At 47.8% G+C, this 22557-nt stretch overlaps 1 protein-coding gene across 1 annotated transcript in view; it reads right to left on the bottom strand.

Annotated features, from left to right (window-relative positions):
* Nucleotides 1-2957: 2957 nt before the first annotated feature.
* WASF2 (WASP family member 2) overlaps nt 2958-22557 on the bottom strand; it is a 72754-nt gene continuing 53154 nt past the window's right edge. The window contains exons 3-9 of the mRNA XM_082611891.1: nt 17352-17486; nt 16673-16826; nt 14445-14562; nt 13291-13421; nt 10415-10570; nt 7930-8444; nt 2958-6973 (exon numbers count right to left, since the gene is read on the bottom strand). Coding sequence (XP_082468017.1) covers nt 6816-6973; nt 7930-8444; nt 10415-10570; nt 13291-13421; nt 14445-14562; nt 16673-16826; nt 17352-17486 — 1367 coding nt within the window. The 3' untranslated portion in view covers nt 2958-6815. The remainder of the gene's footprint in view (nt 6974-7929; nt 8445-10414; nt 10571-13290; nt 13422-14444; nt 14563-16672; nt 16827-17351; nt 17487-22557) is intronic.

Genomic DNA, 22557 nt, shown 5'->3' on the forward strand with positions numbered 1-22557 from the left:
CTGTTCATAAATTCACCCGCCAGATACACAAAGACCATTTACGTACATACATCCAAACATACTTCACCTAAACACACATATGTATCACATGTATACAGGGTTGCAAACACACAAACTTACATGTTACACATGCCTATGAATGTACACCTAAGTATACCTGTAGGCATGCAAGAACATACATCCACATCTGTGTGTGCACACCTGTGGAGTCCAGGCATGCGTGCACACACCACTCCGGCGTGTGCCTACCTTGATGAACTAGCAAGTAGCCACAGAATAGGGAGAACCCCCATAGCCAGCCACTGGCTTTGCAGAGGAATAGGGAACTTGAGGTTCCTGCAGTCTATAGGCAGGGGTGGGGAGTGGTGGAACTCAACTAATGCCTAAGCCTGGTACTTCCTCTGGGTTCTCCTCAGCCTTCAGGGCAGAGGTTCTGGCTTTTGCTTCTGTAGTTCCTGTCTCCTTGGCTCTGGACCCAAGCCCATAGGGTGTTCTACTTTCTTGTAGGCAGCCTGGGGCATTGGAAAGAAGAGGGTTTCTATTTCCATGCCTGCTGTCAACTTGCTGTGTGACTTCAGACAAGTTGCTGTATCTCTCTGTGCTTCTGTTTCCTCAACTATAAAATAGGAATAAAAAGCTTTTAAAGTGTTGGTAATCCTTCCAGAACTGGCCTGAGGAGTCCACGGGGTCATGTTTATGGATGTGCTTTACTCAGGAACACATCTGGGAGAGGTTAGTTTCCAAGATAGTGAGATACTGGGGGGTCGGCGGTGGGGGGGCAGCATACATCATCCTGGTCAACCCCTCACTGAATAGTGGAAGAAGCTGAGGCCCAGAGAGGGAGCAGCAAGGTGGGAGCAAAAGAGCTGACCTCTGACTTCTCAGCCAGGAAATCTACTCCTCTTTAAATATGTATGCAGAGCGTGAGCAGGTGTGTGCACAATTCCCCAGGTAAGGGTGGGGATGACAGCCTGCTGTGGTGGGAAGGTGTCTCTGCAGGACTCCTGCCACCATGGTACTGACAATTCTACCATGAAGAGATCCTTTTGGGTGTGATAGGCTTATTTTTTGTCTTCCAGCTTCAGACCCCTCACTAGACACCTCTTCTCCTGGGGCTAAGGCTGGCTTTGGGGAGCATCTGAAATAGCTCCTAGCCTCATGATCTGGGAGGGAACTAGCTGACAACCACCCCAGAGCAGAACTTACAGGAAGTGGTGCTAGGTTGCCCTGGCCACTGGGTGACCAGGAGGGGGCAGTGAGGAACTGGCAGAGGCAGCACGAAGGGAGGGGTGGCTCCTGAGGACTTTGTGTGAGGTCTGCTCGCACCTACGTGTGTTCCTGTAACTGTGTGCTGATCTGTGCCCTTGTTTGCACAAGGATAGGACTCTGTGTGCAGTGTGTGCACATCTCCGTGTGTATCCATGTCCGAGTGTGCATAGATGCACCCATCTGAACAGGCGTGTGCACATACTGAAGGCATGTCTGACGGAAGCCCCAACCCATACCTAGGGAACTCACTTTGTTCCAGGCAGTTGAGGGCACAGGGTATTTTAACTCTAAAGGTCTAGGATAGCCGAACCCTCAGTCTAGCCCACTTGATTTCAAAGTAAGAGCAAAAATAACCATCACCTATAAAACCGGGCACCAGGGGGTAGGGTAGACCGTAACAGAAAACCTTTAACACACCCCCTCACACCAAAGACCACGATGCTAGATGGAGAGGTTCTGAGAACGTTTTAAGTTCCATGGTGGACAGAGCACAAGAGACCCATGTGCAAACCATGGCTCTGCTCCTGGCCAGCTATGTGATCTTAAGCAACTCAACCTCTCTGAATCCTTTCCTCATGTGTAAAATGGGAGACCCTTGGTTCATGAGGTTGAACTAAAGTGTATGCAGTCTTGGGCAGGTAGTAGTAAATGCTCATTCTTCTCAGGATTAGCCCAAAGAGCTGAAGCTCCCAAGCGGAGGAGCCGGAATTCAAGCTCAGGCCTCCTTCTTCCCAGAACCACATTCCTTCCCTCCAATTCCCCACCAAGGGCGGCTCCTGACACCACCATTTTGTCTTCTCCCAGGGCGGGCGTCTGGCTGCCTGTCAGTCACGGGCCTCGGGAAGCCAAGTGCTGACTAAACACAGGCCTGAGCAGGAGGGTGGAGCGAGGGGCTCCGCCTGGGGCGAACTGGCTCCCGCGCCCCCTCCCCTGCACCCCACCTCCAGCGATGAGCTCAGAGTGGCTGGCGCAGCACTTGCTGACAATTCAAAACTTCTGCCCCCTCTCCTGGGATGCCAGCGGGTGACTCTCTCTGAACAGCAGGCGTGACCAGCCAAGTCACTAACCCTGCTCCCAACCCTCTCCCGGGGCCACCCCACTGTGTTTGCTGGGCCCAGAATTGGGTGTCTACTCATAAATTACCCCCAGGGACAGTCACCCGCAGCAGCCGGGTTCGGAACAACTGTTGCTTCCTGGGTAGGTCATTTTTTGGGGGTCAGAATATAAACTCAGCTCCCTCACCTTCCCAGGCAGAAGGGGCATGCAGCACCCTAAACCTTCTATCGGATTCCATTGTAAATCATTCTATTTAAGGTAAGTTGCTTGGGTCTGAGAGGCAGACAAGATGCCGGCCAGATGCTGGGAGGCGGCATCAGCATTCAGCCTGTGCTCCTCTCCTGCCTGATGCAAGGAGTCTCCCGGGCCCCAGCACACCCCTCTCAGCCAGCTGAGGGCCTCTAGGTCCCCCAGTTGGGTCTCACCCTAACCCAAAATGATTTCCAGCCTTCACCCCCCACCTCCTGCACAGGGTGCACCATCCAGACCTAGAGGCCTCCCGCCCTCCAAGCCCACCCACACCGACCTCCCTCTGGAGCTCTGGCCACCACCCGTGGCTATCAGTCGCCCCCTTATAAATGCTTCTCCCATTACACACATATACGTGCACACACACACACCCCAGAGGTGGCTGCGTGGTTACAAAGACTTTATCAAATTATTTAAGATGTTGGCATTTATGCATTTGCATGTATACGTAAAACAATTACACAGAATCTTCAGGTCACTGGGGTGCTAATGTGGTACACACATGAGCCTGGCAGGGACTCAACTAGGACCAGGCTTGGAGGCACAGGGCTTTGAAAAACTAGACCTCCTTCTAAGGACCTGAGAGGAACAGGGTGACAAGGAAAGGGTCACTTCAGGGGTCTGGCTTAACCCCTGAAGGTTAGAGCTCAGAGATCCATCTTACGCTCCTTTCCCATCTTCAGGGGAAGGGGGCTCATTTTCAGACTGTAACCCCACTATGTAACAAGCCCAGTCCCTAAAATCTTGATGTGGCAAACACACCCAAGAATCCACTGGACCAGGTCCTCATAAATATGTTTGTATCAGAGAAAACAAGGCACTTCGGGAGCATGACGGCTCACTCTCCTACACATACATCATTCTAGACAGAAAGTAAAAATTGGTTAGTTTCTCAAGTGAGTTAAGTGACTAAACTTAATACAATAACAAAATTGTTCCCTAGCCCTTCCCGAGGCACAGGATGAGGCGCATCTCTGGGTAACACCTGGTCCCAGGTCAGCTGAACCCCGGTAGAGCTCAAAGCCTCTCTCCTGAGCAGAAGCCCCTGGCCTTGGGGTCACTGCCCCCCTCCTCAGGCCCTGAGATCAGGTGAGGGGGTTGCAGCAGGCGGCAGGCTGACAGCAGAGCTGGGACACGGTGGGAATGCTTACGCAGGGTCACCAAAGCCACAGAGACCTCAATCTGTCCGAGCTGGCGCTGCTGAGCCGGAGGATCGGCGCCACGGGAAGAGATTTCACATTAGCCCTGACAACACCGCCTCAGCTCTGCGGTGACACTGGCCAGGGTCGTTTCTGAGGGCGCTTGAGCTTCCGCTGGAGGCGAGCTGGAGCTTGGGCCAGCTGCTCTGAGCCTCCGAGGGATCGCTGAGACTGCCCCCTCCCCGTGGCTGCTCCTCTGGAATGTACTCATCTCACAACCAAGGCAGAGTCACAACTCACTTCTGACACTGCCGAGTGGAAGCTGGGCCCCTGGGCCGCAGGAATGGGGGCAGGTCCCCTGGGCTGGGCAGAACAGGGGAGGGAGGCGGCTCCTTGGCTTCAGCCCTTAGAGTCCTTAGGGTCCATTGCTCCATACTCTTACCAGCCTCAGCCCAGTTTAAATAATCACTAAACTTTGCATTCTACAATTACAGGATTCCAAAGATAACACAATTACCTGCACAGGGTCCTTTATCATCTTAAAGGGCTCTGGGTTTAAAGAAGTTTTTTTTTTTTTTTTTTTCTTTTTGGTGCACATATGCATAAGGAGAGCCCAGAGGGCCTCTCGGCTGACTGGGTCCCCAGCCCCCCGAGCTGAGGAGGCTTCGCAAGCCCGGCTGCTACAAAGCGCCGAGCTTGGCTGCATAGATTTTAATGAGAGCATCGGGCAGAGCTGTGCTGTTGCTCTCCGGGACTTTCAGATCATTACCAAACCAGCTGTAGGATGAGAACACAGCATATCGAAACCCTAGGAGGTCACTGAGCTAATGATCTAATCCTACCTTCTGCAGGCGGTGGCCCTCCCCACCTCCTCCTGCCCCCAGCCCTTTCCAAGGCAGACTCCGTCCATTCCAGAAGCTAGGCCAACACCGCCCCCCTTCAAGGTCAGAGAAGAATGATAGTGAGTAGTGCTGGCTCCCCCTTCTCCGGAAAGGAGGGGGATGGGGGTAATTTAGTCAAAGCCATTAGGCCCAAACCCTGGCCTAGCCAGGCCCCAGGCCTCCTATTTGGGAGAACCACTGCCCTCCACCTGCCACTTTGGTCACCGCTGGGTTGCAGCCGGGGGCACCTTCGACAGCCATTTTAGAGTTCTGAAGAAAGCACCTTCAGCTTCCAGAGTGCACAGTGGGAGGCAAGGAGGGGGTGCACACCGTCTGGTACGCTCAGCACTGGGGCCTGACGCCAGCCCTGTGCCAGAGATGCGTGATCTGGGAGAGGAAGGAGGGCACACTCTGGAGCAGCCCCTGCAGGAGGGCATGCTGGCCTCTAAAGACTCGGTCCCCACACCCCAAGTCCACAGAAAGAAGGCTGACGGGGAGCATTCAGCCAGGGCACAGTGGCAGTACCCACGATTACACCCTCTCCTCAAGCTGGAGGGGTTGATGAGGGCTTTGGCAATTACTATAACCATTTGCTGTGCTGGGTAGACAGATCCTGTTTCTCTTTGTTTCAGGGCTCGAAAAGCCGGAGAAGCCAGAAGCCAGTTTCAGCACAAGAGGCTACACAATAGTTAGGGCAGAAGAGAAGAAACCTCACTGTTGGCCAAAGTTGACCAGTTTTTTCTGAATAATAGCACCTGTGTATTAGCTCTGGGAATAAGGGGGAGTGAGGGAGGGAACGTCACTGTGCAGTGAGGAGGGGAGCTGGAAACAAGACCCAGAGTCCTTCTGCCTTTCGATCCTCCTCATGGCCCCCCACCCCAGGGCAGCTACCTGCAGCAGCTGCCAGCCTGAAGGACTGAAGTTTCTACAGTTGGAAGGACCTATGCTTAAACTGGGGAGATAGAAGGGGGAGGAGTTGCAGAGGAATTGAAAGCAGCACCTGTCACGCTGCCTACCCGCTTCCTTCTCTCACTACCTCTGGTCCCCCAAAAGGGCAGCTCTCAAGGCCAGGTGCTTGGCTGGTGATAGGAAAGGGGGAGCAAACAATTACAAGAGAGGCCATGAGGGTCTGAGCAGCACTGATAGGCCTGGCACAGGCCCTGAGCCCTTCTACTGGGACCCCCACCTGTGGTGAGGTCTGTAGTAGTACAGAGCCAAGAACTGCTCTGCCCGGGCTCCAGCAGGTACCCACCATGTGGTCCCAGAAAGCACAGGTGACTTGGAATCAGGAACTCTGGGGTCTAGCTCTGTCATCATCCAACTGTGTGACCTTGAGCAAGTCACTTCCCATCTCTAGGCTTCAGCATCATTCAACCCAGTTCCACCTTTTTCCAGTCCTGCAGTTACAAGTCTCTAAGCTTGGCTCCCGAGAGCCAGAAGAGGCCCAGATCCCTGTGTGTCAGGGCTAGTTTGGTCATGAGTATTAGAGGTTAGAACCGGGCTGTGGTGCTTGGAGGCACCTGGTGGTGAGGGAGGGGCATTTAAGGAACGTGGAACACCACATTCAGGGGAGGGACCCTGGGAAGGAGGGAACCACCGCTGCCTCCAGAAAGGCACTGCTCTGAGAAGAGGGGTAAGACATTTCTTTGGGGGCTTGATGGCTCCTGGAATAAAGGGCATCCAGACATAGAGATGGCTTAGCAAAAGGCAGCCTCACCCTGCTGATGAGGGCAGAAGGGGGAGGCACTGGGCATGCGGCTGCTCTGCCCTCTCAGTGCATGGGAAAGGGGCCAGCTGTGCCAGGCAGGCTTTAGGACCAGAAGATGGCTGGCATTATCCAAAGTAGCTGAGGGCAAGGATTCTAGAAGAAGACCACAGAAAATGGCTCCTAGGGGAAGGCACCAACTCCAATTTAAACCCAATCAAAGGGATCTGCTTTGGGGTTTTCCCTTCTCTTCAATATGCAACAGTCACTTTAAGGGAAGAGGGAACATCTCAGCTACTGAACCTCAGGAGCCCCATGGGCCTGACCTCGGGGAGATGGGAAATACATGTTGATTTGGAGGAAGCACATGGATATATCTTTGGTTGTTTCAGGGAAGGCTCTGGCCCCTTGAGATTCTTTTTTTCCTCCCTTTTTTCCCCTTGGGACTGTCGGGGTAGGCATCAAAGGAGGCACGTAGGAAGGAAAGAAAAAGGAAGTGGGCAACAGGCAGAAGAGTTAATCCGACCACTCGTCCTCATCAAACTCAGAGGAGTCATCTTCTGAGTCGCTGTACTCCACAGCAATGCGACGTGACAAGATGGTGGCCACGTCATTGCCCACAACATCCCGCTTCTCTTGTTCCCGCTGCTCCTCAACCCTGCGCAGCTGAAAGCCTAGTGGGAGAGAGAGAGAAGGGTTAAGTGGTGCATCAGTCTCCGAATCCATCCAGGACTGTGGAAGAGGGAGCGGCCCTCTTGGTGGTGGGTATTGGAAAGGACAGTGAAAAAGAAGGACCCTCTAGGAAAGCAAGATCCTCAGGACAAGAAGTAAAGACAGGTTTTATGAAATTGTGGCCCCAGTGCTATAGGTGTGTCTGAAAGGAGCCTGCCATTCTTCCCAGTTTCCACGCTTCCCAGTTTCTCAGGCTGGTGAGGATGGTACTTCTCCCAAGACCGAGTTGGGAGTGGCTGCCAATCCCCACCTAGTGGGCACTCAGTCTGCCCAAGTCATTGATTTTCATGAAGCTCAGCTGCCTTAGGTTGTCTCCACTAGACAACCCTTCAGTTCCTGGAGGATCAGACAGAAGAAATCACTCCAGTCCCTTGGGACCAGAACCGGCCTCTGACAGAAAGAGAATAAGTGCCCCATGATAGTGAGATGATGATGAGGGAGGGGAGGAAGGTAGGGTGAAAGGAAGGGAAGGGGATAGGAGAAAAAGGGGAGAAGGAAGGGGGTGGGAAGCGGGGGAGTAGGGAGGAAGGATATGAAAGGCAAAAAAGTGGAGGACAAGGAGTGTCTGAGTCCAGCTGAGGAAGTACCTTCTAAGACAGTGATTCCTGTTTTTCTCTGGGGCACAAAATGGATGCAAACATACACAAAGCATAAATTTCCAAGGAGTTCAAAGACCCCACGTTAAGAAGTCTTTACTTTAAACCAAGGTGGAAAGAATATAAACCTCTATTTTTAGAGTGAAGCCTTTCTTCACGCTGATCTGAGGTCTTAATCTCTCCCCACCCAACGAAAGCTATTCCCTTGGAAGGCCACAGAACCCCCTGTCCACCCTCCAATCAGTCTCCCAGCTGCAGAAAGACAAGGCTTCATGATCCCGGACCCACCACTGGGATTTTACCTTGACGGATGGCTGAAAGCAAGTCGCTGCGGGCATCGCTCACAGGAGGCAAGGAGGACTTGGGCTTGGTGGTGTCAGAAAGTGGTGAAGGTGCAGCAGGCTGGCCGTCTGTACCACTGTAAGGGGGAGGAGGGGGCCCCGGAGGAGGGGGAGGCGGGGGAGGCGGAGGTGTTCCTCCTGCTGGCTGGGACAAGGGAGGTGGTGGCAGAGGTGAGTAGTCAGCTGCTGGCGGTGGGGGAGGAGGTGGAGGGGCAGCAAAATCGGGGTGAGGTGGGAAAGATGGGGGTGAAGGTGGTGGTGGCGTCCCTGGAGACCCAAATCCTCCAAGTGGTGGTGGGGGTGGAGTGCTCATCATCGGAGGTGGAGGTGGAGGGGCAGGTGGTGGAGCAAACCCAGGTTTGGGGCCTGGCGGAGAGCCCAGAGGAGGAGCTGGTGGTGGATGGCTTGGGCTGACCACACTGGATCTTTTGGGTCCAGCTAAGCCAGACCCTCTTTGGTTACTGTCTGCTGGGTAGCTAAAAGGACAAAGCAAAAAGACCCACCGTCACTCTCAGGATGCAAACCTCCACCTTTAGTGAAGCTTATCTATAAGCCTAGGTTCATTTTGGTTGACAGTATCATTTCATTTTGCCTCAAATAGAAAGAACCCGGGGATGGTCAGAACAGACCAACAATGGAATGGGCACCCCTGTAAGGTAATGAGCATCCCATTAGCAGAAATTGAGAAAAACTACCTGAAAAAAGTGGACTTAGGATTTCTGCAACAGGTAAGGGCTGGCCAAGATCATCTCTTAGGTCCCCCTCAAACTTTTCAGCTCTCCAAGGGAAGGCACCCTTCTAAGAAGAAGGGTCAGTTCAAGCCTGGAGCCAGGACTAAGAAGGCACGCAAGAAAGAACTGGAATAAAAATTCAAACACCACTACCCACGGGCTCTGCTCCACAGGCTATTAACATTCACCAGGTCTTATGAGGGCAGGAAAGCCAAGCCAAGCTGACCGAACCTGAGCGGGGTACAGACTTAGGTGAATGTACCTTCAGTGCTCATGTGGAAAAACTTGAGAGAGAACGAGGGTCTGAGGATCAGCAGAGACGGGAAATGAATGTGCTGCCAGACTTGACCCGGGTGGAGAGAGAATTAAGGTGCACCTCTCCTGGGTCAGGCATACTTGACTGAGGCTGCAAGGTCTCAGGCCATGTGTGAGACTGAAGGGATTCTTTTTCCACCTTTTATCTGCCCTACACTAATAGCTTACTCCTTAGAAAAGCATCCATCTTGGAATTTTCCACAGACCTTCGAGCCTTAGCTGCATCCGACACGGCAACCAGCAGGAAGTGATTTGGGAGGCAGAAGGAGACTTGGGATTAGTGGTTTCAAGCGCTAAGAATGGGGCAGGCGGTGGGGGTGACAACACTGCTTTAGGTCTCCATCTGAGGGGTCCTCAACATACCCAATCTCTGATTAAACAGTGTCCAAGAAGACAAGCATACTTTTCAAAGCTCTCACTTGTCAGGCATCGGAAAGAAAAGTAACTATGAGGAAACACTGAAATCTAACACTCCTCAGATCCCTTCCCCTTTCAGCCATTACTTGCTAACTCTTCCTCTATAGACCTCTGCCAGGGACACTGACAAATACCAAAATGGTCAGATTCTAAGTTTCATCTCTTTTTCTTTTGTTTCCTTCTTTCTGGAGATTTTTTTTTTTTTTGCGGTACGCGGGCCTCTCACTGTTGTGGCCTCTCCCGTTGCGGAGCACAGGCTCCAGACGCGCAGGCTCAGCGGCCATGGCTCACGGGCCCAGCCGCTCCGCGGCATGTGGGATCTTCCCGGACCGGGGCACGAACCCGTGTCCCCTGCATCGGCAGGCGGACTCTCAACCACTGCGCCACCAGGGAAGCCCCTCTGAAGATTTTATCCATGGTGAAATGGACCAGAGGCGACAGGAGAAAAGGGTGACTATCTTCTAGGTTTCTAGATAACTGGGGAAGGAGGCTGTTCAATATTTTATGTACAGCAGGAAATTATACCACTTTATGTCATGCTGAGTCAGAGCCAAGTAAAAAAACAAGAGATAAGTTGGTGACTTCTATCTGCTCAGGTGTAGCTAGTAGTTAAGAACATAGGCTCTGGAAAGAAAGCCTGACCTGCTTTCCAATCATGACTGACCTGCTTTCCAATCATGACTCTGCCTCTTACTGGCTGTGTGATCTTAGGTAAGTTCACTGACCTCTCTGTGCTTCACTGTTTACTCATCTGTAAAATGGGTCCCTATCTCAAGAGGACTCTTGTGGGGATTAAGTTAACATATATAGTGTTTGGCATAATGCCTGGCACTTTACAAACACTTAATAAATACTAATTATTTCTATTATCTAGACATACTTGTCTGGAGTCACTTTAGTGGTCCTGGCCTGGATTTAGAACTCTTACTTTGTTCTTGAGCATTTAACCACCCAGAGTAAATGGAAGAGGTATCACCGTTTACCTGAATTCTGCTGGTGGGGGAGGCAAGCTGTCCTCAGAGAAGGAAGGAGAAGGTGGAGAAGTGGAGTCTGACTGTGGTGGTGGTGGGTAGTTGCTTGCATCCACGTTTTCAACAGACCCAACGTTGCCATTCTGGTACACCAAGGCGGATGGATACCTGACAATGAACCCAATGCCAAAACTGTCATTTAAAGTCTGAGTGGTACTCTCTTGTTTTCTTAAAAGACCCCATAAAAATGCATTTGATACAAAAGCTATTAGGGAGAAATAAAATTAGTATACTTCTCATATAGTTTCTGTTGTACTGAAGTTTTATTTTAGGACTAAATATTCTATTGTTAAATATCTCCCAGGACTTCCCTGGTGGCGCAGGGGTTAAGAATCCACCTGCCAATGCAGCGGACATGGGTTTGAGCCCTGGTCTGGGAAGATCCCACATGCCATGGAGCAACTAAGCCCGCGAGCCACAACTACTGAGCCTGCGTGCCACAACTACTGAAGCCCGTGTCTAGAGCCCGTGCTCTGCAGCAAAAGAAGCCACCACAATGAGAAGCATGCGCACTGCAACGAAGAGTAGCCCCCGCTCGCCCCAACTAGAGAAAGCTCGTGCGTAGCAACAGAGACCCAACGTGGCCAAAAATAAATAAATAAATAAATTTAAACAAACAAAAAAACCCTCCCAGATATTTCTTTTGTTTTTTCCCCCACTTGCTGTAGTTGTAATTGTTTTATTTAAATAAATTTTTTATTGGAGTATAGTTGATTTCAATGTTGTGTTAATTTCAGGTATACAGCAAAGTGAATCAGCTATACATATACATATATCCACTCTTTTTTAGATTCTTTTCCCATATAGGTCATTACAGAGTAGTGAGTAGAGTTCCCTGTGCTATACAGTAGGTCCTTATTAGTTATAACATAGTAGTGTGTATATGTCCATCCCAATCTCCCAATTTATCCCTCCCCTCTCCCAGATATTTCTGTTGGATTGTCTGTAGAAATGGGACTGAACCCAGGTTATCAAAACCATGCTGCTCCCTTCCCAATGTTGGCCTTGTCAAACCCAGCAGTTCTTTGAAATTCTCTCCCAAATGTTATGAGCAGCCCAGACCCAAATCCCAAAGTCTGTCTTGCAGCAAAGGGCAAAGCCAAGCCCCAAGGCTAGTGAGCTGCAAGCACGTGACTGGCACACAGCCTGGTTTTGAGGTCGGCAAGCCTCTGGAGTGCTCAAAGGCCAAGGAGGCATCTGATTGCAAAACCAAGCTGAGGACAAATGCAAGTTGCTGTGTGGTAGTTAAGACGTGGTCTCTTATCTAACAAAACGAGCTGCTGATTAAAGTGGGGTGCTAGGGCTTGCCTCATGAAAACCTGTCCCTCATAGCACTGGGCCTTGGGTGAATTTGCTCTGGGTGAACAGCAACAAACTTCTAAACAAGCACAAACATACCAAGCAGCAGCTAACAAAATGTGACCTGTTCTGCACCACCTCCCGCTTCTTTCCACCACTGTTGGGTTATAAGGAACTCATCTAAAGCAGACCCCAGGGAGGGAACTAACTGAATCAAATGATGCTCTGATGTGGAAAATCCCCAAGGCCTGAAGCCCTACAGACCTGGCATATCTCTTTATAGGCTCACCAACAAGCATGTCCAGGTAGAGCAGCCATGCAGCCTGATCCCAAACCTCTTGAACAACAGGAAAATGGGAGGCAAAGTCCTTATTTTCACCACCTCAATACACACACACACACACACACAAGCAGTTGGTTGGCATCCTGAACATGCTTCTGCCCTTAGAGTCCCTGAACCTTCATACAACAAGGGCCTGTCTGAACAGGAGGGACCAGGGAACAAAATGGCCCCTTTTTATTGGGAGGTGAAGATAATGGGGGTACCCTCAGGGCTGATTCCCCTGTAGAAAGAAAGGCTCATTTTTCCTCTCACCATCCTCATCACTCTTTAAAACAAATCTCTTAATCTAGGAAGAACAAGTGTCAGAAGTGTCAAGATTCCTAAAAGTCAAGATTTTCATGGTAGAATTATTCCTAAGAGCAAGAACAACTCAACTCCTTCCTTTTATCATTCCTAGACACCCGGCATGGGCTGGCATGGTTCTCTGACAGCCAGGATGCAAGGTATTTAGGGGAAAAACCAGGGCGACATTTATGCCAAGCAATCGTGGTGACTTGGCTTTGAATGTCACACAGGTTGGACACCAGGATAAGCATCAAACCAAGCTTTAAAACCATTTTTTTCCTTTTAAACCTCTAGTGTGATTTGGTATTGGGAAATGGGGTCAGACTGACATCTACCATTTCTTCACGGAAATATATAGCCTCAATACTGGCCGCGCGACCTTTCCCACACTGTCTCTGAGGTCTGCTTTCAGTCCCTTGGCCAGCCTCTCTCCCAAGACTGACAAAGGCTGACTGAAAAGTTGCTTTGGTGATGTGCACAAATTCTCTGCCTGGCCCTCCCCACTCCCATGAAATGCCCAGCTCTTTAGCCACAACCTTCAAATCAATGCTCTGGAGGCAAAGGCCTCCCAAAGCCACTTTTCTTCCCTTTCTAGTCTTTCCTTTGAGTCCCTCAGACATACCAGTGTCTGGCAGAGCAAGGGCACTAGAAGCCATGGGCTTTATTTTCCAGACCACTCTCGTCACCTCATTTAAACTGCCAAGTCTCTTGATTTTTTTAGCAAATTTTAATCACCAGATGGAGGCACTTTAAAGTAGCTGATTAACAGTGGTATTGATTTAAGCCACACAGCAAGACTTCAGTGGGTATGAAAGGTGTCACACCAGAGCTGTCAGACTGTTGCCCCCAGGTGCCCTGCCTCTTCAAAGAATGCTACCAAGAGGAGAGAAGCATCACCTACCCAGAAGGCCCCAGCTTTTCTTTGGATTCTACAAATTCTTGACCCATCTTCATTTTCTCCCACTCTTCCTTACGTGTCTTGATTTTACGTGGGTTTACATTTCCTCGATTTGGATTATCTTTCTTCTCTTTCTACAATGAAAAGAAACAGAAAGGCCTTAATAAACATTTCCCAAAGTTCTTCATTAAAATTCCACCCAGCTTCATGGATATATACCCAAGAGAAGATCTGCCTAGACAACACACAGTAACTATAGAATTTACAGAATTGCTGGGTTTAGAGTGACCTAGAGGTCATCTAATCCAAACCACCTCCTGGGCTCAAACACATTTCCTCAATCCCATACCCAAACACCTCTACCCACTACCTCTTTGAGCAATTCATTCATGTTTTTGAGCAGCTCTAATTGTTAGGAAGTTAGTAAATAGCTATTAATTATTTGTTATGCCGCAAAGGTCAGTCAAGAGAGAAGAGAAATAATGATAGCTGTAGATATCTGCGACAGATATAAGGAAATAGTTAAAAAACAAACCAAAACAACCAATGAAGAATTCTTCAGCCTGTGCAGCTGCACTAGCCCCTGGCGCTCTCTTGGGCCTCCCGGCAGCCATGCTAATGGGATTGTGAGGTTGCAACTGGTAGGTCATATGCTTACACACATCACTGGCAGCCTAAGGGGAGGGGAGCATCTACCAAAACTAGGCCTATGTCCCCACCACTGCCTCACCCAACCAGTAGTCAAGGTGTTAAACCGCTCCTGTTGCAAATCAAACTCTGTAGAGCCATGTGCTGATCTCTGAGAAATGAGCTGCAAAACTGGCAGGGAAGGGAACTAGCCTAGCTTGAGTGTCCAGCAGAGTCAGGTGCAAATTGCAAGAGAAATAAATGGTGAATAGAAAAGTCAATTTCTAAAACTCAGGCTGAATATACTCAATTGTTAATAGCATCGGGAGGAACAAACACATTTTTGGTGTGATTTATACTTTCATCTTGGTTGTGCTTGGAGTGGACACATTTTTTTTTTAAGAGTCTCACCTGGCATCCACGCAAGCAGCCACTCAGAATGATTACTTAACATAAGACTGGCTTCCTTTTTATCCCCCCTCCACAGTCGTGCCTACTGATGTGTAGAACAGAGGCCCCTTTCCCCTCACCCTATGCTTTCTCTTCTCTTTCATGATATCCTTGGTGTCCTGCAGCATCTTCTCCTTCCAAAGATCAAAGAAGTACGAAGGGTCTGTGTAGAATTTGAGTGCCTCTTTCCCATCGTCCCTTGGACAGAAATGAAGACAAGTAGCTGTCAGTAGACAGATGAGCTCCCAACCAAATCCAATATTCCAAACACCTACCAGTTAGCAGTTTTTACACTGAGGAATCAAGAAGTCATTCAAATCGACTGCATATTTCCTCTCCCATACCAGCGTTCCAAAGCCCCTGAATGGCACGGCACCTCTTTACTTATCTGGCTTTTTAAGAACCTTAGCCTTACTTTCAATTCCTGGTAGAGGAATTTGCATGGTCAGGGCAAGAATGGGCTATAGCAGCAGGGATCCTGATTATGGCTAATGATCTCCATGGCCGCAGACATCTCCCTGAGGACATTCTGATATCTTGGCACATCAGATGGGATTTCTGTCACTGGTTCCCCTACCACCATCAATTGCCCAGGACTCTCTAGGAAGCATTAGTGGCTTTCTACCCACCCAAAACCTGTGCACACATGTGCAGGTTCACATGTGTACATATGTATGCATATACACACATGAATGTGTATATGTGTGCAGCTGTTATTCTTCTGTAAATACAGACAACCACAGCACTCCACCTACTCGCTCCCTTCCGGAATAGCTCAGCATCCACCCCCACCCCCCAGCCACAAGGGGGCCCCACTGAGAAAAGAGGGCCAGCTGTTTTATGACCACAAGATTTCATTACCATCTCTTAGTGGCTGTGAAAGAGGTACAAAGTGAGCTGAGTGTCAATGTAAGAGTCATCTACCAGACTCAATGACCCTGGTTGGAATCCTGCACTTTGGCGTGGCTAAGTCGCTCCCACTCTCCAGAAAGCATGCACTTAGGGGTGGATATTTATTTTAACACTACTCTGAACTAAAAAGAATTAGAAAGGTAATTCTTTCCTAACCTCCAATCCTATCACAACACACAGAAACCATTTCCTAATCATGCACTAATGATCTTTATATTAAATCTTGTTCTGAGTTAGCCACACCACCACTCTTTTCTGTTAGGCTAAATCCAGAAAACTGAGACGAGAATGTTAAAAAGGAAAATACCCTACATTAACTGAAAAATAAACTTGTCTTACCATAGTCCCTTCAATATTATCAGGTGTGTATTCTTTTCCTGCCCTACAACCCCTCTGCCCAGATCCAACTAGGCTAAATGATGCAGGCTAGAGAGTCAAATTTACGCCCTGCTATGTTAGCTGGCCCCTTTGAGAGCCAAGGGGCAAACACAATTTCACACAGTAATAATAATAGGATAGATGCCATGTACTTCCTCTGTATCTGTGTGAGAAGCGACCATGCTCCTATTCTGGCTCTGTGGATCAGGTGGGCGTCCTTGAATTTCACACACATATTCTACTTTGCAGGACACCCATGTCTCAAAGAAAACATCTGCCTCCAGCTATCTGTAATTACTTTTACCTGTTCCAAAGATATTTATGGATGCGAGCAAGATAAATATTCGTTTTCTGCCCCTGCTTGGAAATTTTTTGCATGATAACACTAGAGACCACTAGCGGGGAGGGGCTTTAAGTTGTCTACAAGACTACCTTTTTCAAGTCCAGCCACAGCACTGTAGGTCCTTTCAGAGGGGAACGATGAAAGGATGTTCAAAACGAAGTGAACGACACTCATTTGGAAGAATGCCAATTACTCCTTAAGCTCTGGAAGGACCCTCAGGGCCCAGAGCAGCCAGTCCACAAGGCTGGCCCCACTAACACGCCCAAACATCTGGTAATCTAGTGGTTTCAGAGTAAGTGGGAGCCCTGCTAGAATGTTGCCCCTGGGATGCATGCTATAGGACTGCCTTGTAACAAAGTCCTTTTGGTTCTATAATAACTAAATTCCTTGGATGGAATCCAAGATGGACCTGGCTTGTACCAAAGTAAACTCTGCAGCATGCAATGCTATAGCAAACTTTCAATATATATTATATTCACTATGAGTTTAAGAAACCAAACAATAATAAGTGGCAACTGTTTATATGGTAAACGTTAGCTTCTGCTGCCACAAGCAACTCTGGGGTACATAGTATGCTTTTTGATACAATCCTCTGATGTAAACAACATCTTTAAATAAAAAGACAATCTAGTGTTGTTAACCACAGGCTGAAAAAGGTAGAAGTAGCCAGGTTACCTGTAAGGGGTCAGATTGTTGAGAGGTGGAGGAGTATCACAGGTGTTGTATGTTTCCAAGACAGGTATGGGGAGAGAGTTTCTGTCAAAAAGCTTCTGGTCTTGAACAGTAGAGCTTCTGAAGGCCTTTCGGGTGTTGATTCCTTGTAGTGACACTGAAAGAAGATGGAAGGCATTAGAAAATGGATGACAGGCTATTTGAGCAAACACTGAGTCACACCAGTCGGAGAGGCCTCAGCTGCTGCATTTCTTGGCTGCGGCTGTCTGCAGCCAGGTTTTTTTTTTTCCTCCCCCTCTGGGGAAGCCCCACAAGGCTGTCAGCAGCCCAGCCATTTCATGACTGAACAAAATGAGGCAACACAAAGGTTTACTATGTGGCCAGATCTAGCAGGCCCCTCCTTAGGAGGAATGAATCTTCCAAGTACTTTTATGGTAGCAAAATACGATTCGGGGGAAGGGGAATTTGAGAAAGAGGGGATTGAGGGAATGGGAGAAAGGGAGTGTGTGGAGGTGTGGTAGAAATTAAAAGGTTTCTTTACATCACCCAGGCTTGTGTCGTTTCAAAGCAGAACTCCATAGGTCTCTGTGATTTCTCCCCTCACTTTTTTATAAATCAGGAAAAAAAAAATCCTAAGCAACTGCTCAGCAGAGCCTGCAAATGCTGAGCTCAGCTTCCTTACCTTCTTCTTCCTTGGGATCCAGCTGAGTGACTTTAACTTGTAGGCGGTCGACCCTCTCAGCAAGGGAGCTTACTCGAGAGGCAAAGGTATTTGCCTGAGTGAAGAGCTCTCCAAAAATGTCCTCGGCATATTTACCTGAGAGAGCAAAGAAACTAAGTCACTAGTGCCTAAAAGTGACATACATGGTCAGAAAAACTGGCTACTAAAGACTGTATTTCCCACCTCCCAAACACACCCACCCACCCCTCTAAGATGGTTCAGGCTACATGCAGAGCTTCCTCCTGGAGACAGAGACATACCCTCCAGAGCCTGGGCAGCCTGCATGTGCTCTATAACTAATAGAGAGTCTTCTTGGCAAAATGAACTGACATGAAACTCAAAACAGGATGAATAAAATCAAAAGGTGTGATACAAAAAAAACTAATCCTAAAAGAGTGGAGAGTATGTCTATACATTTGCCTATAGCCCTTAGCCCTTTGCTGCTCTGTAAAAGCACCTTGTAAAAGTGCTTCTGGAAAACAGATTGGGAGTTAGAAGGACCTTCTATGTGTTTACAATTAACATGAAAAATAAGATATTACATCCTCAGTGGAGCCCCAAAAGTACGCTGAACAACCATGACGAGATGTGGTATCTCTGAGGGGCCCTGAACTTACTAACAACTCATAATAGAGACATAACTTCTTCTAAGAGGTGAAAAGGTTATTTTATGTTTTATGACCTACAACTTTGAAAGTCTTTGCTTTAGGTTATAATCCTTCAAATCTACATCTCAGGGAACAAGTGGAAAGCTGAAACATTCAAGCTCTCCCTGAAAAACAACATACCAGTGGTCTCATTCCACAATGTCTTGTTTTTTAGAAAAAGAAAAGAGTTCCGTACTTTCAACCCTGGAATGCAAGGAGAATTTGCAGCCAAAGAAACATAAAAGCAATCTGACACTACCTCCATATTGTCATTCCAAGCCACAAAGCACATTCTTGCTAGAATGAAAAGTGGTGCATACGAATAAATACACCATCTGAGTTTGTTACTTGCAAGGTGAAGGCAGGCATAAGTTACTGTGCCCAACCAAAAGATCATTTCTTTGAGAACTACTTAAAGTAGGCTCTTACTTTAGTTTCTAAACTACATTTATTCTTAGTCCATACTTGAGGGGAAAAAATTAGATCAAAAGGCCAAAACTGCACCTTCAGGGTGAAATGCAGCTCACTCAATGTAACCTGGAAGGAAAGGATAAGACCAATCAACAGCATATTTTGAATTGCTGGTAAATTTAGTCAATAGAGTTTCTAATCAAGGAAGAAGCAAGTCTTTGCATACTGAATGGTTTTGTGATCTAAACAACCATGGGACGCTCCTGAGCTCAAAGGACTGAAATTGGCTAACAAGCTGCACTTCTACTGGGCAGGTTGAGAATCCAATCTGATCCCTGATAATATGGCTAAGTCCTATAAGAACCATACTGTACTGACTCACAGATATAGTGAACAAACTAGGGGTTACCAGTGGGGAGAGGGAAGGGGGGAGGGGGGAGGGGGCAAGACAGGGTAGGGGATTAAGAGGTACAAACTACTGTGTATAAAATAAACAGGCTACGGGTTTCCCTGGTGGCACAGTGGTTGAGAGTCCGCCTGCAGATGCAGAGGACAGGGGTTCGTGCCCCGGAGCAGCTGGGCCCATGAGCCATGGCTGCTGAGCCTGCGCGTCCGGAACCTGTGCTCCGCAATGGGAGAGGCCACAACAGTGAGAGGCCCGCGTACCGCAAAAAAAAAAACAAAAACAAACAAACAAACAAACAAAAAAACAGGCTACAAGGATATATTGTACAGCACAGAGAATAGAGCCAATATTTTATAATAACTATAAATGGAGTATAACCTTTAAAAATTTTGAACCACTGTTGTACACCTGACACTTATATAATATTGTAAATCAACCATATCTCAAAAAAAAACCCCCAAAACCTAAAACCATACTGTGTTATGCTTGCCTAGGTAACGAGTAACTGTGATCGGAAGACTATATAACAGAGAAACACACATTAAGCGTGGAAAATAAACCAGGCTCAAAAATATCTGTTAACCATCCAGCTGTTCTGGAGGAAAAGAAAACCCCAAATCAATTTACCCTTAGGTCACCGCGAGAGTACACAGGATTTCCTGCTCCTCAGTGAAGGGAGCAGGAGGGATAGTGGGATAGTGGGAGTGACACAATGGTTTAAGATGAAATCATACAAAGAACCCCACCATATAAAAATGGTAACATTGAGAATGCTATTTGAAGGGGGAGTGAGGTGGACTGAAGGCTTCCCCACTGTCACGTTACGTCACGTCAGGCCCTAAGTATACTTAGAACTGCAAGATGATACATGGAAGAAGCAGTAGACTTCAAACCAGAAAGTCTGAATTTAAGTCTCAGTTCTTTCTACCTACACCTGTGTACTTTTCAGCAAGTCAAATTCTCCCAGCCTCAGTTTCCTCATCTGCAAAATGGGGACAACTATATCTATCTCACCAAGTTGTCACAGGATTAAACGAGCCAAAAATGTAAACTCTTTTTCAAAATTAATTAATTAATCTATTTTTGGCTGTGTTGGGTCTTCGTTGCTGCATGCAGGTTTTCTCTAGTTGCGGCAAGTGGGGGCTATTCTTCGTTGCGGTGCAGTGCACGGGCCTCTCATTGCGGTGGCTTCTCTTGTTGCAGAGCACAGGCTCCAGGCACACAGGCTTCAGTAGTTGTGGCTCGTGGGTTCTACAGTGCAGGCTCAGTAGTTGTGCTGTACAGGCTTAGCTGCTCTGTGGCATGTGGGATCTTCCCGGACGGGGGGCTCGAACCAGTGTCCCCTGCATTGGCAGGCGGATTCTTAACCACTGCGCCACCAGGGAAGTCCCTGTAAATTGTTATAATGAGACTCCTCCTTATATTGCTCAACCATATCAGATGACTTTTTTTTTTTTTGGCTGCGTTGGGTCTTCATTTGCTGCACGCGGGCTTTCTCTAGTTGCAGTGAGCGGGCGGGCTACTCTTCGTTGCGGTGCACGGGCTTCTCATTGCGGTGGCTTCTCTTGTTGCGGAGCACAGGCTCTAGGCATGAGGGCTTCAGTAACTGTGGCACGCGGGCTCAGTAGTTGTGGCTCACAGGCTCTAGAGTGCAGGCTCAGTAGTTGTGGCGCACGGGCTCAGTTGCTCCGTGGCATGTGGGATCTTCCCAGACCAGGGATCGAACCCACATTCCCTGCATTGGCAGGTGATAATTTCACTTATTAATTAATTAAAAATTAATAATTTCACTTATTCGGATTATCAAGATAGATCCACTATCACATCAGGACATTCATAACAGACATCTACCCCATTTTGCAAAAGATTCCAGAAGCAGTCTTCAACTTTTTTTTTCTCTTAGCAGTACAGTTTTTCAAATGAAATCTTACGTGGAAATGGAACAAGTAAAACTGATTTTTAAAAATATGAAGCTGCTCTTGTTTGAATTTGAGTGGGAGTCTTGGAGCCCCCCAGTGGCATGGACCCACTGTACTCAGAAAACCCAATATCATAACATATCTTTTTAAAATTTTATTTATTTATTTTATTTGGCTGCTCTGGGTCTTGTTGTGGCATGCGGGATCTTTTTTTAGTTGTGGCATGTGGAATCTTTAGTTGCAACATGTAGGATCTAGTTCCCTGACCAGGGATAGAACCTGGGCCCCCTGCCCTGGGAGTGTGGAGTCTTAGCCACTGGACCACCAGGGAAGTCCCATAACAAATCTTAATGACCCAAGAGGGGGTTCCCCTTTCCTAGGTGGTCAGGATACTGATTCAGAAGTGCTGCCTGGCTGGCTGTGCCCACATTTCCTGAGATACGGCAACCTAATATGTGAAATGCCAATCTCACTGCACTGAGGGAAAATGAGACTCCTGGATATGCTATCAGGGAGCAATTCACGGCTGTGAAATCTTAGTTTTGTGCTTTATTCATTCCATAATCAGACTTTCCCTACTAGACCAAGCACTTCCGGCTAGAATATAATACATGAGGTCAAGGTCGTGAGCCTGAAGCACATATGAGTCCATTCTTGCACCCCTCTCTGCTAGATGAAATCCTAGTCATCTTTCAAGGCTCGATTCAAATGTAACCTCTTCTGTGAAGCTTTCCTTGACTCTCCCTATTCCCGCTATGTTCCCATTCCCCATAGGAAATATTCCTTCCTTCCCTGTATTCTCTGTGCACCAACAGCATAGAAGCATGGAAAGAGTACATGCATGAATCATTCAACAAGTATTTACTGAGCTCCTACTGGGTGCCAGGTACTATACAGGATAGACACTGGGGTTCAAAGACAAACAACACATGATTTCTGCCTCCAAAGAACTTTCAATTTAATATAGGAGATAATTTCAATATAATGTGGCAGGTAATAATACAGGCATGTAATAGGATCTCAGAGGGGTACTCAGTCCAACCTGGAGGAGGAGATCCCTGAGCTGGGTGGGCCCTGAAGATCAGCTACAAGGATGGCAGTGGGAACAACAAAGCCACCACGTCGAAGTGCGAGAGAATATGGTCTGTCTCAGAAGCTACAAGTAGCTGGTAATTCAGTTTTTCTTCCTTCTTTTTTTCCCTTTTTAATTTTAAAAGAATCCTTTAAAAAGACTGTAAAATGGGAGAAGACAGATTACAGAAAATGAGGTTGAAAAGAAAGGCAGGTCTTAAAGTCTTGAATGCCAGGCCAAGGAACTTAAATAATTCCATAGTGAGGAAGAGCAGAGATAAATACATAGCTAACATTTATACTCTTATGTTAAAAACACTTTTTAAACTGCAAAAGTTAACACAGACTTAACTTTTAAAAATTCAAACAATTCAGAATCATAAAAGTAAAAAGTAAGATTTTAGTTTTGGGCAGACCACTCTGGCAAGAGTATAGGTTTAAGATTTATAAGATTTTATACAATTTTTAGGTTTATAGAGTTAAGGGGGTTGATCAGAGAAAGGGAGGCCAGAGGGAGGCTAGGACAACAGTTTAGGTGAGAGTTAAAGTTGGTCTAAACCAGGGCAGTGCTGGTAGAGACAGAGAGACAGGAGACAACTGAGAAATTCTTAGGAAGTCTGACTTTGCCTCTGACTGCTGTGTCTGCAGGCAAGTTATGTTACTTTTCTGAGCCTTCATTTCTTCCTCTGAAAAATGGCAATGCCAACATCTAA

Source organism: Mesoplodon mirus, assembly GCF_964341445.2.
Source record: "Mesoplodon mirus genome assembly, chromosome: 3".
In the NCBI taxonomy this organism is placed as follows: Eukaryota; Metazoa; Chordata; class Mammalia; order Artiodactyla; family Ziphiidae; genus Mesoplodon; species Mesoplodon mirus.